General features: G+C 34.9%; 1 protein-coding gene across 3 annotated transcripts in view; it reads left to right on the top strand.

Annotated features, from left to right (window-relative positions):
- PREPL (prolyl endopeptidase like) overlaps positions 1–17,557 on the top strand; it is a 39,584-nt gene that overhangs the window by 16,378 nt on the left and 5,649 nt on the right. For 2 of the 3 annotated variants that reach the window (XM_074286709.1, XM_074286708.1), the window contains exons 6-13: positions 40–163; positions 5,619–5,835; positions 7,161–7,346; positions 11,046–11,252; positions 12,690–12,865; positions 13,368–13,584; positions 16,124–16,273; positions 16,879–17,002. In XM_074286709.1, the coding sequence (XP_074142810.1) occupies positions 40–163; positions 5,619–5,835; positions 7,161–7,346; positions 11,046–11,252; positions 12,690–12,865; positions 13,368–13,584; positions 16,124–16,273; positions 16,879–17,002 (1,401 nt within the window). The remainder of the gene's footprint in view (positions 1–39; positions 164–5,618; positions 5,836–7,160; positions 7,347–11,045; positions 11,253–12,689; positions 12,866–13,367; positions 13,585–16,123; positions 16,274–16,878; positions 17,003–17,557) is intronic. The other variant, XM_074286710.1, reaches the window with a different exon arrangement.

Here is a 17,557-nt window from a genome sequence, read left to right as displayed (position 1 = left end):
AGATTAGTAGTATTTCATCATTTATTGTTTTCCTTTCAGAATGGGTACAGGATGGCATTTTACTCTATACTTGCCAAAAGAACCTTCGGTGTTGCAATGTGTTTCGAACTAGCTTTGGAAATAAAAAATATACTGAATGCATCTACACAGAACAAGATCCAAGGTGCTGAAATAATGCAAGTAAAGATAAGCTCTTCTTTTTGCCAAATGTGAAGTAATATCCCCTCAAGTAACTTCTTTTTAAAATTTAGACATTGTAAAGTAGCTTTGTACTCCAGTTATTTATTTCATTTAAAGAGGTCTTTTTTTTTCTCTGGTTTCCAGTGAATTATTTTGACCAGAGCAATTTATAAGACCAGCTGCTAAAAAGCATGAAGAGTTTTGTGATTTCATCATTGGAGGAAATACCCACGCTGATGAAACCACACTTCTTTAGAAAAGTGCAGCCTTCATAGTACTTACCATACCGTGCATTTGCTTAATGTTAAATTTTTGGTCTAAAGAAAAATATCTCATCGGAGACTTGATTTTCATAGATTAGCCTATTCATTTTTCCTCCATTTAAAAACCAGGAAACTGGCTGAAAGTACTTAAGTGACTCAGCCAAATGACAAGACCAGATAGTGGCAAAGGCACAGGTGTCTTGATTCCTCTCCTTTTGTTATTCTACGCCATACTTCCTTGGATTTGTTTCTGCAGTTCAGTTTGTCATCACAGTGAGGTTTAGACGCCAGAGAAGGAACTACTTAAGTAGTATCTCTCTCTTTTTCTTTCCCTCCTGCTGTGCTTGATTTGTAATCTCTCTCAGCTTTCACTGTTCTCTGTTACTTAGCTATTCTGTTAGATTTGCAAATGTCAAGGTCTTTCCCAGGGCAAAGTGCCCCTTAGAGAGAGAATGACAATTTTCATGCCATGCAGACAGATCGGTTTCTCTTTTTCTCTAGAAAACTCCTGTTGTACCTACTCATATTTTCTCTTTTATATTGGGGATAATCCCTGCTGTGGGTGGTGACCAAATACAACCATTATGTTGTTCTCAGTGATCAAACTCTAATCTGCTGAATACTCACTCAGTGTCCTTTTACAAAGTAATTGTTCAGGAAGAAAAGCTGGTTTTTTGCTAAACTGATTACAGAGCTAGTTTTATAGCCATCTAGCACACTATCTTCTCTTTGAAGGTCCCAACTTTCTAAATTCTGAAAGTACTGAATTGGATTGTCAACAAGGAATACTATTGATTTGAATGAAGACTGGATAATCATCCTCTGTTAAAATAACAGAGATTCATTTGCAAGTACATGTTATCCATTTAAATGTGTACAGAAAAATAAAAAAGTGAGTTTAAAAAAAAAATTTTTTTTCACTAACTACTTACCCATCTAGTGAAAACTGCTCTTCTGTATGAGAATGAAAAGTAAGGAACTCTACTTTATGATAACTATCTAATGATCATATCCAGACCAAAGCCCCCAAAAATACATAACGCTATTGTGGTGACATTATCTTCAAGTAGGGATAATAATAGCATCACCTAATGTTAAATAGGAAGTGTCTCTTTTCCCAGAGACACCATTTTAAAATATTAATTTAATTTAACCATTTTAAAATATTAATCTTGGGCACAGCCAAAATTGGTGAGATAATCAGTTCAAGATGGCAGTAACCTTTACTGTGTTTTTTGTATATATATGATGGTTGTGTTATTCTTTTGAATTCAGTCTTCAAAGTGGATACATTGTTAAACTGTAAATACTGAGTTACTAAGTAATATGTCTTCTGGGCTTGATAGAATTGCATATGCTAAGGGAATTGATGATTAAGAGAGCAGCCTGAGATATCATATATATCTTTTGTCAGTCATAACCAGAAAATCATGGTGGCATTCTACAAACTTCATTATTTATTACTTTCACAATATTTTGGAGTTTCTGTTAGTGTTTTAATTTTCCTTTATTTTCCATCTTTGATTCACATTTTTCTAGAAAATTTGATTTCCCCAGGTCTTCTTTTAGTTATTTCCTTGTAATTCTATAGTTATCCAATCTCTGCCTACTTATTTCCATCATTTCCTTCCATTCAGGATCAAGATATGGCAATTTTATACAAATTCTTGACTTTTTCACCATGTACAAGGTAATAGAAAAAGGTCTTTTCATAAGCCAGTCTCAGACAATGGCTAGCTATGTAACCCTGGCCTAGTCACTTTACTTCTGTTTGCCTCAGTTTCTTCATCTTTAAAATGGGGATCACTACAGCCCTGTTGCTCAGAGTTGTTGTTAGAATCAAACGAAAGAATAATTGCAAAGCTCTTAGCTTTGCTTCCTTTCTATGCATAAGCATCTTGTCACTATAGAAGCTAGAAAGGAAGAATTTATGGAAGAGATTTCTGATCAATTCAATTCCTCTCAGCCCAGTTGATGAAATTACATACTTTAAAGTAAGAGAAGTAAGCAAGTAAGAGAAAATAAAATTAGTTTTTGTGATGATGCTTTGTAAAGTATATCCCCTTTCAGATTTTGATTAAATATTTGTATATTTTGTCAATTGGGACCTTTATTGTTTAATACCTTTGTGGCCTATTCACAGATAGTAAATGAAGCTAAGGAACGTTTTCTAAGTCTTGCTTCTTTAGAATGTAGGAAGAAGTAGCAGTCAAAATGGTGGAATTATGGGACAGTTAGTCATTGACTGAAGGACCAGTTTCCCCTCTGGTGACCTTTAAAAAGCCAATAATTTCTGAGGAGTCTTCTGGAGGAGGCAAGATAGAGAGAAGAAAGCCAGCCTTGAAGAATTTCCTACTGAGAGGAAAGCACTCTCAGCATTTTTCATTGTAGTTTTTGGAGTCTGATGAGTGGCCAAAGGAAAGGATTTCTCTCTTCCCCCAGGCTTTCTGGCAGTGTGACTCAGATGGGAAAATGGCTCCCCTCACTGGAGGCCCTGGGCCCAGAAAGGCAGAATCACTATTCACCAGCGGTCAGGAGTTGTGCCCAGAGGGAATCTGCGAGAAAGGGAAAGACCTGGGCCAGGGATGTTATCAGGGCAGAAAAGGCAAGGCCTGGCAAGTGAGGGGGCAGGTGAGAGGAAGGCGTAGAAATTGGGCCTGGGCAGCCCAAAAGGGACTATCTGAGGATGTATGATGAAAAGCTTTGGGATGGATCTGATGTCTGAATCAGTTACCAAGCATATCTTAAGTACCTACCGTGTACTGTACAAAAAAAAAAAAGAGAGAGTCCTTGCTCTCAAAGAGCTTATATTCTTACGGGGGAGACAAGTATATAGATACAGATGTACAGCATAAATTTAAGTTAATAAATGCAAATATGTAGAAAAGTCATTTTTTAAAAGATAATCTGGGAGGGAGGAGGCAAAGAAAGATTTCTCGTAGAAGATGGCTAAGATGTGCCTTGGAAAGAGAAATTCTGTAAATCAGAGGTGAAAAGCGAGTACAATCCAGGCATGGGCAATAAATAGTCACAGCAAATGTGTGTAAGAAGTCTGACTGCATATAGAATGCCAGAGGAAGAATAATCCATTGAGGATGGGAAGAAATGTTAGAACCAAATTATGATGGTCTCTAAAAGGTGTAAAAAGAGGACTATATTTTTGAATCTTAAGGCAATAGGGAGCCACTGGAATTTGTTGAACAAAGTGATAGTCACATCTCTGCTTAAGAAAAATCACTTTGGCCACAGTTTGAACAAAGAACTAGAATAGAGACAGACTAGTGCCTGGAATTGATTGACTATTGTGATTACTAGGCAAGAAATAATGATGGTTTGAACCCTATTGTTGGCTATGCAAGTAGAAATGTTCAGATACCAGATTCTTTAAGGAAATAGAATCAATAAAATTTATAATTGAGTGGATTTGGACTAAGGGACAAAGAGAAAGTAGAAAGTACTGCGATTACAAACTTGTGAGCATGGGAGGAATGTAAGTCCCTTCAAGCTTGGAGAAAAGATACTGATTTCTGGGTTTGGACTGGCTGAATTTGAGGTATCTGCAAGATTCCAACTTAGAATGTTCAGCAGGCAATTAATTGATGACTCAAGCAAGAATTCTCTCCTGACTATAGCATAAGAGGAAGAGAAAGTGATATGGCAAATATTTCAGAGGGATTTGAAATGTTAAGGCCCAAAACAAAAAAGACAATAGGATTTGGTTACTAGGGATTATTAGTGCCTTTGGAGAGAGTAACTTCAGGAAAGTAACAGCATTCCAGAAAGCCACATTGTAAAGAACTGAGGAGAGAAAAAAGAGAAATGTAGACAAGGAATCTAGACAACTTTTTAATAGGTGCTTGATTGAGAAAGGGAATAGATATAGGGCAGGAGGCCAAACGTTTTAAGGCCTATGTGAAATGTTATTTCTATAAACAAAGCCAGATATAACCACTGTGTGCAACTATGTGTGTATGTATATGTATATCTATACATATATGTTCATATATTTATATATATATATATATACACAAATTATGTTTACACATATATGTGTGACAAATATGTAGTTGATATTGAAGTTTTACATATATACACCTTTATATGTGGCACAAATATATAGTTGATATTGATTAGTTAATTGGTAAATACTGATGCTAGCCTAGTTGTGGTATTAAATTCTGTACTTTTGCCATCTATTTTGGTATGCTTATCTTCCCTCTCCTCTTCCCTTCCTTCTTTCTCTTGCTATCTTTTTCCCCTTGCTGTCCTCTCTCTGTCTAGTTATATAGATATAGATATCTGTCACATATATCAGAATACACACACAAATATCTATGCTATTTATGCATTATATATAATTTTCTTCTTTATCTTATCTCTCTTTTACTCCATTTTTCTTCCTATGTCTCTCCCTTTCTTCTTTTCTCCTGTCTCCCTCCTCACTCTTCCTTTCACTCCTTCTTGTTCTCTTTTCTTTTTCTCTCCCTCTCTTTCTAAGGGTTTTTGCATAATTACTAAAGTGAAATATGTTTTTAGTGAATTTCACTTCAAGAAGATTGAGATCTCAGATTGATGTTTTCGAATTCTGTTTTAGAAGGTGGTATGATTGTTATACCACAGAACTAGTAATGCTTTAAAAATGAGTACCAATGGTATAACATAATTGGCCTTTTTTGAATACCACTTGAAATTTTTACTTGAAGTAAATGAAAATACACAAAAAATCTGGACTTAGACACTAATGAAGCAAGTGTCTTGTTTTCTCGTTGAAATTCATGCTTTTGGCTATTAAGTTAACAGAGAATTTAAAATTACTTTCCTGTTGTTTTTAAGGCAATTCATTTCATTTTTTAAAATTTCTTTTAGGATTGACTGATAACTAATTAGAGATTGAAAAATAATAACTTCTGAGCCCTTTTCTTTTTGAATAAAATCTTTTTGCCTTCATTTCTCAGCAAGTAGCCCTGTGATTTAGTAGTATATAAAATGGGTTTTTTTAAATAGTTAACAATAGCTAACTTGTGACTTCTTAATGTTCATCAGTGGAATGTTTTTATTTTTCATTTTCACTATAAATGAGCATTTAATGTTGAATACTTACCAAGTATATCCCATGAATAAAATATTCCATAACTGAAATTCTTAAGATTTGCATATTGTACTTTTTCTTTTCAGATTTTTTGTGGACCTACATTGTACAAGAGATAGGTACTTTCTTACCATAAATAGTAACAGTAAGACTACTTCTGAAGTATGGTTGGTAGATTGTCATCAGCCTTGGAATCTACCAGTCCTTGTCCAAAAGAGAATTTCTGGGGTTATGTACCATGTTGAACATAGAAACAATGAATTATATATTCTCACAAATTATGGAGAGCCTTCAGAATACAAGGTAATATTGCCTTTTCACTCCTAGAAAGCTTTAAAGTAGAACTTCAGCTATAGCATCTAATGTTCTTTTTTGAAAATTTCAGAAAAACACATTATAAAGTACTAGAATACATGCTTGGCCTTTTAACTCTTTCTTCCTAACTTTCCTATTATTGTTGAGGGTACTATCCTTCTAGTCATGAAGACCAGAAACTTTAGCTCCTCTCCCTCGTGCCCCACTTGCTACCAGTTGTCCAACCCTATTGTTTCTACCTTTGTAACATCTCTCCCTAAAACTGCACTTAGGCTCTCTCATGCCTGGGTCATTGCAATGGCCTGTTGGTTGGTCTCTCCCCCTTGTAGTCTGTACTTTGGGGAGGGTTTGAGGCAATCGGGATAAAGCGAGTTGTCCAGAGTCACACAGCTAGTAGAGGTCTGAGGCTGGACTTGAACTGAGATCCTCCAAGACTTCTGGGCCTTTACCAAGTTGTCAAATTAGTAATGTTTCTGTTTCCTCAGATAGAAGTCTGATTCTGTCCACTACTCCCATATCCCTATGATTTCAGTGGCTCCCTGTAGCCTCCAGGAACAAACTGTGCTCTGGATGAAGACGCAGCAAAGAGACTGAGACTCTTAGCATCTTCCCTGCTCACACTTCCTCACCTCCTAACGTCCCTGTTACACAGAGGGCAACCCTGTCTTCCCAGCTGCTCACTATATCTCAGCCCCTAGAACCAATCTGTTGCCAAAACCTCTTGATATTCCCTTTGAACTTTCAGCTGCTGCTCCTCTCTCTGGGGCATACTGGTCTCCCCACCCCATGTCTCGCTCCTTTCCAGACCTTCCTCCATCCAGTCAACAAAGTGGTTTTATTAAAGGGCAGCTCTGACCACGTCTCCCTGTTACTCAGTAAGTCCCAGGGGCTTTCTGTTGCCTCCTGAATTAATCCTCTCTTTGGCATTCAGAGTTCTTCATCACTTGCCATCTCCTATTCATACACCAAATCCTGCCTCAGATATTTGCTTGTTATGTGAACTTAGCCTTGTCACTTAATCTTTCTAGGCCTCAGTTTACTCATTTGTAAAAATGAGAATTTTGTACTGTTTTGTGCTCCCCTGTCCCTCCCTGCTCTAAGTTGATGATCTCTTATCATAGCTTCTTAGAAACGATGAAGCGAAGACACTGAAACTTCAATAAATGTCTGGTTCTTCCTTTTATGTGAGGCTAAGGAGCATACTTAGAAATAGTAAAAAGTATTTGTACAGATACCTTCTTTATCTCACTACTTTGCTGATTGAATTTCTTGATATTTTACTAGCTCTTTTCTGTCTCTTTGCTTCTGCATAGTTAATGAAGACATCAGTCGATTCCTGTAGTATAAAGAATTGGCAACTTATTTCTACATGGAAGAGAAAAACAAAACTTATTGACATGGTGATGTTCAAGGACCACTGTATTATATTTCTGAAGTACTGCAATCAACTTTATCTCAATACAATTTCCTTAAATGATCATTCAGTTCAATTCCTTAAGGTATGTTTCATTTTTCATAATTAATTGCTAATCAAAATACACAGTTGGTTTTTCTGAACAGAATATTAAATATACAATATTTTTAACATAAAATTATTGTATCAGCATTATTTTTGTTGAGATATGTTGTAGCCAAGTAATAATAATTTTTTTCTCTTAAAAGAACTTGGTATTTGTAGAAACATCAAGGCTTTGCTATTAATATATTGTAAAACTTCAGTATAGTTTAATTTTTTTCCCAGTTGGCAGCTTTGTGACCTTGAACAAATCACTATTATCTCTGATGTATTTCTATAGAGGTTTATTTTATTTTTATTTTTTTTTTACAGAGAGTTTTTCCATCTATAAAATGGTGTGGAAGTTGAATTAGATCTGAGATATTTTGCAACCCTATGACTACAAGTCATATATATATATATATATATATATATATATATATATATATATATATATATATATATATATATATATATATATATATATATATATATATGCAGGATATAACTAGAAATTTACAGAAAGGCATGGCTCTCTAGCATCTACATGAATCATTGGCATGTTCATGGCCATTTCCATTAGGTGTTTCTTTCTTTTTATTGCAATTTTCAAAGTTTTTTTCTCAATCGCTTTTCTTTTCTTTTTACAATAATTGGCTGCCAGATTCAGGTAACTAGCATTTGTAGTACTTTAGTAGTATTTGACCTCTACTAATTTGCCCTCATGTTTTTATTTGAAAGTATTTCTGATTTTTTCCCCTTGTATTATATGTTACATCTCTCCAATTTTTCATCTCCATGAAAGCTAGGAATATGTCTTCAATTTCTTTTATGACATCTACATATTCTAGTGTCTTGACAATTCACTGAACATATTTATTGACACATTTGGTGTCAATGAGGGCCATATAAAGGAAATTTTGGAGGCCTTATCCCTGTCCTCTGGGTGCTTATAGACACACTGATTCACATTTACAGCAAACTGAACATCAGAACAGATTATGTCAAAAGTCTAAATGATGTAAGATCTTTAAAACAAGCATGATATTCCTACTTAGTGAAGATTCAAATGTTTATGGCTGAAGAGAAAGATTGCTTTAAATTTGACCTCAATAAAAGAAATGCTATAATAGCACAGGATACCATTTAGCAAAATCCCACACTCTTCTTAATAAACTTCTTCTCATCCAACTTCATGCTTTCATTATTTCCTAGAATTTTTCTTATAGAAAGAGGCAGCAAGCTAATATGTTCAGGGTTTTTTTTTTGATCCATTTTTTAAAGGCAAAATATAAGTAGGATTTAGTTTTATTTTTTAGGATTATCTCTTGTGAGCATTAAATGACATGTGATAATTTTATATTGGTGTTCACATTAGTTTTATTTGGATATTTTTACAAAATCAAACACTGGTTTGTTTGTTTTTTTGTTTTCAAAATACATGCAAAAATAGTTTTTAGCATTCACCCTTGTAAAACCTTGTGTTCCAAATTTTTCTCCCTCCTTACTTCCTCCTCCCTCCCGCAGATAGTAAGTAATCCAATATAGGTTAAATATATGCATATTTCCACATTTATCATGCTGCACAAGAAATATCAGATCAAAAAGAGGGAAAATGAGAAAAAAAAAAGCAAGCAAACAATAACACACAAAAAAAGATGAAAATATTAATGTGATCCACATGCAGTCCCCATAATCTTCTTTCTGGATGAAATCATTGTTTTAAAATCAGGTAATAAGAATAGAGAACATGCTAACATCTGAATATCACATCTTCAAAACAAACTTTAATCCATGATTGCTTCTTGGTTTGAGTTATTACTGGTTTTTTATTATGAGAAATTTTCTGTCTAGAATGATACCAGTTTGTGTCAGTATGGTATGTTCTGTGTCATCTTTTCTTTGAAAGGGATAAATTGTGCCCTTTTTTACACACTCCTGTCTCCTTCTCTTCTAATTAGTTACACCCAAAACAGCTGACTAAACTTGAAAAGTGTAGTTCCTAACCCTGTAAGAATTTTGTTTTCTTACACTTATCTCTTCTAGAAAATAAACTTTGAAACTTAACCTCATTACCAATACCTGTTAGAATCATTAGATTACCACTAAAAAGGGCAGAAAAAAAGACCTCCACATGAGCACTTTAATGTATTTTTTAACATCTTATCAATAGTACAAAAGAGTGTGTGTAGACAGAGGAGTATTTAGAACAGTATTAGAAGATATTTTTCCATCATTACTTCCGTCGTAACTGAATCTGTTTGCCCATTTAGTACCAGGCTGCAGAATTTTTCAGACTGGATGTTCCCATTTCTCTCTTTGTTTTTGGCATAGACTAAAATTGGAGGGGAAGTGGGGAATGATCCAATAATCACTTGTCTGAAGAAAGTTAATCTGGCTTTTTTTTTTTTTAAAGAAATGTTTTCAACAAATGTCTATATTAATTGAGTTCTTCAGGTTGTTCTGAAGGAAAAAAAAAAAAAGTACTCAATGAACATAAGCTCTTTAGGAACAGTTCTTCCAGTTGACTAATAGTGCACTTGTCACACACATCGCCAGTTGTACTCTATAAGGAGAGCCCACCATCAGGGATGGTGCTGTGCCAGACTGCTGATTTTCTAAGGAATTTGCACTTTTCACAATTATACAGGAAAAGGAATGCAATTTTCTTTTAACACTTTGACTTTCAAAGCCATTTCTGAAGCTTCTGTCAACCTGCTAACCAGAGCTGCTTAAAGGATGTAAAGTGAGTGCTAGGAGAAGGCTTGAAGCTGGACCCTGCTGCTCTCAGAGAATGAATCTTGATTCCTTTCACTTTTCATTGAGTTAAGAATTTTAAGCATAATAGCGGTGAGTTTGAGGAAGGATGTGCCAAGAAAGGGTTTTGTTCTCTACAATGGTTAGCCTGGGGGCCAAAGTTAGAAGCTGGGATTTTAAACGGCTAAGCGCTGCTGGGCCAACTTAGCCCTAGACTAATAATGGTCATTACTATGGCTTCAGTCCAGGCTGTTCAGGAAACAGGACACAGGCTTGGGAGCAGATCAAAAACACACATCCGGATTTCATGACATACAAGAGTTAGGAGGACATGGATGGGCAGTTAGGCCTATGAGCATTTTTTAATTATTTAAAAGAATTTTATTATTCATGTCCTCAAATCAATATTTCAGTAAAGGAGATTATATTTAAGGCTATGCTAAACCATAGTATTAGGCTTGTATTTTCATAGATCTTTTTGAATGCCATTTTAGAAATATTAGGGACCTTAAAGATCATGTAAACAAAATTACTCATTTTTCAAATGAGGAAGCAGATTCAAAGAGTTTAACTAATTTACCAGATAGATACTGGTATTGAGGAGTAGAGTCAGCATTTGAACCTGAGCCCTTGGAATGTAATCTTGTGCTCCTTCTATTACACAACTATTTTTTTCTTCTTTATGATATTTGAGAGCCTCAACAATCACTTTTCTTTCCTATTTGTAATGGTCACTTAATTATTTCATTTATTTGGTGTCATCTACTCATAGTTATTTCACTTATTTGAAATAGCTTTGCTATTTTAAAATACACATTTTATGGGTAATTCAGCAGAATCTGAATTGAATAAAACTTGATCTTGTACCTCAAGCTGAGCCCAGAAGTGGAATTTAGAATGCTAAGGAGTTTAAGGAAGAAATAAAAAACACATCTAATCTCTTCAGCTCCCTGCATGGGCCTGTGCGTGCCAGTTGGACACCCAGCCACAAGACAGCAGCAGTGATACCTGCTCTTTTCAGCTCTCCTCTCCCGTGCATCCTCCAAGGCATTACATATATATGTTAGGAAAAAGCGGTCTCTATGAACAAGCTGAGCAAGAGAAGCCTGTAATGACAGATTGTCACATGGCACGTTTAGAAGCAAAAAGTAAGGTAAGTTTTTATAGCTTCCTTTAGCATAATATAAGAAAGGAAAGAATAACTTATCGGTATTACTGTTCCAAACACACTCAGTATTTATAGTTTCAATTGGTTTGTCAAAGTGATAAAAATAAGAGATCTAGGCTATCATGTATAATCTGAAACTGTGAATTTAAGGAATGTTTCTTATCTGTAATATCTCATCTCTTAGCGTATTTGTTTACAATGAAAAGGGGGAAAAAAGAAAATTAAGTCCTGGGAAGTATATATAGGTGTTAGGTCAAAAGATTTCCCCATGCATTAAGGGAAGGAAAAAGTGATTTGTTTGTTGGACAATATTTTAATTTCCAGCACATATATTTTTGGTGTGACACAGTGATTAGCATATATAAGCTCTAACCTTTTTCCTTACCTTAAGGAATTTTTTCATTGGAATTCTTCTTTGAATAGAAAAGGGGATGGGGAAAGAGAGCAGCCAAATGTATTTTTATAGAAGTTCCTGAACAGCTTCTTTTTGCTAAAATACATTTGTTCCATAAAGGTGAGAGCTGTATCTGTTGGATTTTCAGGAAGAGCTAGCATAATCTAAAACAAATGTAAAGTAATGATTTAGTGCACTAGTTATAAAGTACTCCTAGGGTGACTTCACTGATCTTAATATTTGCCCTAAGTGGGGCAGCTAGGGGGCACAGTGGATAGAGCACCAGCCCTGAATTCAGGAGGACCTGAGTTCACGTGTGGTCTCAGACACTTAACACTTCCTGGCTGTGTGACCCTGGGCAAGTCACTTAGCCCCAGCCTCAGGGAAAGAAAAATTTTTTTGCCCTAAGTGAAAGTATGAGAAGGGAGGGAAATCATTTAAATCATTTATACTCTTATAAGAATATAAAAGTAGATGACATGAAATCCAACTGTAATATGTTCCAGTTGTCAATGGCTAATAGTCTCAGTTACAATAACATAAAATTAACTGGCCAACATTTTCTGCTTAAGATTTTTTCACACATCAGTACTAGTCTGATATAAAAGCTGAAAACAATAGTGTCCAGTTATGAGTAAAATATTAAACTGGCAGTTTTTGGTTTATAAATAATATCGACATAGGATAGGGATTTAAAAGGAAATATTCTGATGAATTACAGTAATTTAATTAACAATAAAGTATATTTAAGTGATTAAGTAATTTTCCATTTCTCTTTAATAATACATATTTGGTAATACTCCAGTAGAAAAATCCCAATTAGGGATTCTGAAATACTTTGGAAACTCATCTGTCCTACATGAAGTTAAGAAACAATATGAGGTTCTTTGTCAGAGGAAATTACTCTATAAAAAGCATTTTATCAAGTGAAGCCAAATTTAAAATAAAAAAGTCTTTTTTAAAAGAAAAATAATTTTTTTGTTGTTGTTGTACAAGAGAAATAATTGTTTATGTTGGTTCATTTCCAGGATGGAACTTTAGTGCCAATGACAGTATTTTATAAAGGAAATTCTGAGGACTTAGAGAAAAAACCTCTTCTTATTCATGTATATGGAGCTTATGGGATAGATTTAAATATGAATTTCAAACCTGAAAAGCAAATGCTAATTGAAGATGGATGGATATTAGCATATTGCCATGTTAGGTAAGTCAACACATAATTTATTTTATTGGAAGAATAAAGGATAGGGACAGAGTCTAGGATCACTACAATTTAGATATCACTTTAATAGTTTCAGTCTTTTCATTTATATTGCTGAATTTATGAATTCTTCTCTTTACATAACTTTATTAATCTGTGCTGTCTCTTAACCTGATTGAATAATAGTTAAGTTGATATGAAAAATTCAAGTTTCCATATTTGGTTGCTTACTGAGTAATTGATTCTATTCAAGTCCTTTAAAGCCTGAGTTTTCATAAAATACTCTCCATTTCTCAGAGAACTCTATTTTGGAAAGTGATCTGGCCTTTTGTTCATGCTTTTGCTCTTTCTACCTTACACATATATTCTGAATACATATATTTGTTATCCTCCAATTTTGTATTAAGTCTAATTGGATTTCCCAAATGTCCATAAAATGCATATTTTTAGAGTTAGTATCATCTACAGAATATCCCTAGTTTTTTGGGTTTTTTCCTCTTTTCAGAGGTGGAGGTGAATTAGGTCTCAGTTGGCATACTGGTGGCTGTCTGGACAATAAACTCAATGGCCTTGATGACTTAGAGGCTTGTATAAAGTTCCTTCACAACCTGGGATTTTCTGGACCCACATCTACTGCCCTAACTGCTTATAGTGCTGGAGGTATTCTAGCAGGAACAATGTGTAATACCAACCCCAAACTCATCAGGGCAGTGGATTTACAGGTAAGTCAGTTCTGAGTTCTGGAATTATGGAATATTTGAACTAGGAAAAAAAAAAATACTGGTTACTCTTAAGAAATAGAAATCCTCAGAGAATCAAAATAGTTGAAAACCTAACATACAATAGGAGTAAAATGTGATAATTTCTAAACTGTTTCTTTTTAAAAGGTTTAATTCTAAGAATTATGCATTAGGATATTATATACAAATAGCCATTTAGGCCAAACTTTTTTTTTTCTCTCAGTAGTATTTTATTTTTCCAATTATATGTGAAAATAGTTTTCTGCATTCATTTTTGTGAGATTTTGAGTTCCAAAGTTTTTTTCTGTCACCTCTTTACCCCCTTCCTCCCTGAGAGCAAACAGTCTGATATAGGTCACACATATACAATCATTTTAAACATATTTCTATATTTGTCATGTTGTAAAAGAAAAATCAGAACAAAAGGGGAAAACACGAGAAAAAAAAAAAAAAACAAATAAACAGAAATAGTGAAAATAGTATTACACCAAAGCTTCTTAAACTGTGAGTCACAACCCCATGTGGGCACAACCCCATGTGAGCCATGTAACTGAAAGTGGAAGTTTTGAAAAATTTGGCAATAGTAAAAGGTTTCTGATTACAACCAAAAATTCAAAATCAAATGCAAAATGAATCCAAAGTGTTTGTGGCATTGCTTGCCCATGTTGCATCACACAACTGCACTACATCTTTGGTTCCGAACACCCAACATGCACACTTTGCACTACATGTGCACAATACTATTCAGATTTGAGATGGGATCAAATGAAAATTTCTCAGGTGAAAAAGGATCACCAGTGGAAAAAGTTTAAGAAGCCCTGATTTAAGCCAACTCTCTGCCCCCTTTTTAATGACCTCCAATGTAAAACCTGAATCACTATCTTCATTGACTTTTTCTTGGAACAGAGGTAGTAATGAAGAATAAAAAGGCATTAAGTTAGTATGCTCCATGATGGATGCTCAGGTGGCCTTTGAGTTCCAATTAGCCATTCTGTTGTCCTAAGCCCTGGACTTAGGTTCTCTGCAGAAGAAATTGGTATGGACTTTTTCTCTTCATGAAGAGATGTATAGGTCATTTTTCCCATCATGAAAATGTTCTGTCCTTGGCTGTTTTTCTCTTACTCTTCTTGGATTATAAGTTTTTTGGGTTTAGGCATCTTTGTAGCTCTGAACCAAATAGAAAACCTTAAATCAGTGTTTGAATTAAATTACTCCTATTGTCCATCCATACTTGCAGACAGAAATAGCAGCTGCTATCACCTCTTTTATTGTCTAGCCTTCTGAATGACTGCTTTTAGGGACATAGCAATGTCAAATAGTGACTTTTGCATTAGAGTATGTGAATTCTTTTCAGAATTAGATTGCATTTTGGGTATTTTATCTCATATCATGCCTCATAGCACAACATGAATGAATTTTAAGTTATCCATTTTATTCTATAAGGTTCTTAGTTTATTTACATCTTGACTAGTTTATGCCTGACATTCTTTAGTTTTCCAATTTATAATATTTCAAAATGCTGCGCCATTAATTCAAATTTTGTTATATTTAGCATAACCTTCAAAAAACTTGCTCATAAATGTTGACCTCTTCACTTTATACCTGCTATAGAACTAAGTAAATAATAATGGAGAATTTTTTTAAATCATTTAAAAGATCTTAACCATTTACTAAGTACTTTGTTTCTAAAATTTCATAATTTTTTTTCATAAAAGTTTGTATTAATCTTGTTTTATCAAGATCCCCTTTAAATACCAAAAAAAAAAAAAAAAAAAAAAAGATTTAAACCCATCATTTCAAGCCTGACTGAATTTCTGTTTCTTTTGTTAAAGGTACAATTGATTCCATAAAATGGACATATATAGCAATACAAATATATTGAATGTATAAATATATAGACTTTACAGTAGATAAGGACATAAGTAATATACTATGCAGGTGCCTTTAAGCATATTCCTTTTTTTCAAATAACTTCATTTATTCCTGAATAAAATTAAAATGAATCTGTAAAGAACCTCTGACCATGAGAGCTGGCTGTCACAGTTATCCTCAGATCTTGGTCTTATCTGTCCATGACTCCTTGAGCTATGGCAGGTTGTGCCCAGCCCCCTTTGCTCGACTTGAGGTAAGAGCTGTTGTCCCAGGTCTAGTTTTGTACTGCTTTACAAGTAGCGCTCCCATCAAGACTGGCCTCAGGATCACTATCTGGGTTCATAATCTCAGCACTTTTGTCAGAGCTGCTTTTTTTCAGTCAGCAAAAAATCTCCGTCAGAAAAGAAAGCTCCCTATGTCCCAAGCCTGGTTTCTCAGCAGCAGCTGTGTGGGAGGCACAGAGGTGCCCAAAAGCCCAAGACATGGCTGCCAGGCACCTTCCTCGATGGTTGTGCTGCAAAGGTGGCAATCCCCTCCCCATATCCCCCACGCTTTAGGCCCCCACTCACTCTGCCCTTCTCTTCCCCCTCACCACCACTGGCTGGCACAACCTCCTTGGCCAAACCTCTGAGGTGCTGCTTGTGTTTAGGCGCCTTTTCTGGACCTCCTCAATACCATGCTGGACACACAACTTCCTCTGACCTTTGAGGAGCTAGAAGAATGGGGAGACCCTGCGTCTGATAACAAATACAGGGACTACATAAAAAGTTACTGCCCTTACCAGAACATCAGGCCCCAGGTAAGGAAGCCCCACATAAGTAAGATCAAAAGGTTGTCAGCAAGTATGTCCCATTTAAATAGTATAGAAACTGTCCATGGGTATGTTAGTGCATACTAACATACTAATACTAATAGTGCCTGAGAGCTGGCCCTGGAATCAAGGATGCGGAGGGCCAATGCAGGCTCAGGCACTTAGTAGTCTTATGACTCCGGGCAAGTCATTTAACCTTCATCCCTCTCAGTTCTTCAACTATAAAATAGGGAAAATAATGGCACCTACCTCGCATGGTTGTTGTAAGGATCGAGTGAAATTATATTGTAATACCCTTGGCATAGTGGCCGGTTCATAGCTCCGCATGCATGCTTATTCCCTTCCCCCTACCCTCTCCCTTCTTATATCACGCTTGGCTGCATTTTAATATTTATGGACACTGCAGCTTGATGAAGAAGAGAAGACTATCACATGTCTCTACAGATCTTGAATAGTCATAATTAATGTGAGGTACTTTTTTTCCTCTCATAATAAAGATGCTCAATAATTATTTTTAATAATTTAGTAGTGATTTGTAAAAAGGCATGGTAAACAAAAAAACTAAATCACTTTGTAAATCTGTCTCTTTTTAGACTTATCCTTCAATTCTAATCACAGCCTGTGAAAATGATCAACGTGTGCCTATAGGAGGAATATTAAAATACGTTAAGAAACTCAGAAAAGTTATCATGGATCAGAGCTACAACCGAGATCATGGTATGAAAGTGCTTAAAAGCTTGATTGGTTAAGTGTGCTCATAACCCAACTCAAATCATATGACTCATAAGAAGACTTTTAACTATATAATGTTTTTTTATATTTTTATCTCCATAATTTAGGAAAAGTAATTTTCTTATACTTAATATTCAGTTAAACTACATAGAAGCACTCACTACATGAGGTTGAAGAATCTTTTATCATTACCCTCAACTTGAAAAAGTCACATAAATGTATGGGCTATTAGATATTTCCTCCATGGTATAGTATGGAAAGGGAAGAAGCTTTGCTTAGGGGAAAATGTTTCAGAATATCTGAACAGCATTACACACAAAAAGAGCACTTTTAACAAATTTTAATTTTGTGGTCTTTCTACTATGGTCTAATGTCTTCAAAATAGCCTCCTCAAAAGACTATGACTAATGAACAACATTAATAGTTAACTTCAAGTTGAGGTCACAAAAATAAAAATTATCTCCCTTAAAAATAAAACAATATGAGAAATAAGAATTGCTTATTTTCAAAAATATTACCAGTAACTAGTTATCTCTGAAA

Source organism: Sminthopsis crassicaudata, chromosome 2 (genome assembly GCF_048593235.1).
Source record: "Sminthopsis crassicaudata isolate SCR6 chromosome 2, ASM4859323v1, whole genome shotgun sequence".
NCBI lineage: Eukaryota > Metazoa > Chordata > Mammalia > Dasyuromorphia > Dasyuridae > Sminthopsis > Sminthopsis crassicaudata.
Note: the sequence above shows the minus strand (reverse complement) of the source record. Positions and strands in the feature narration are given on the sequence as shown.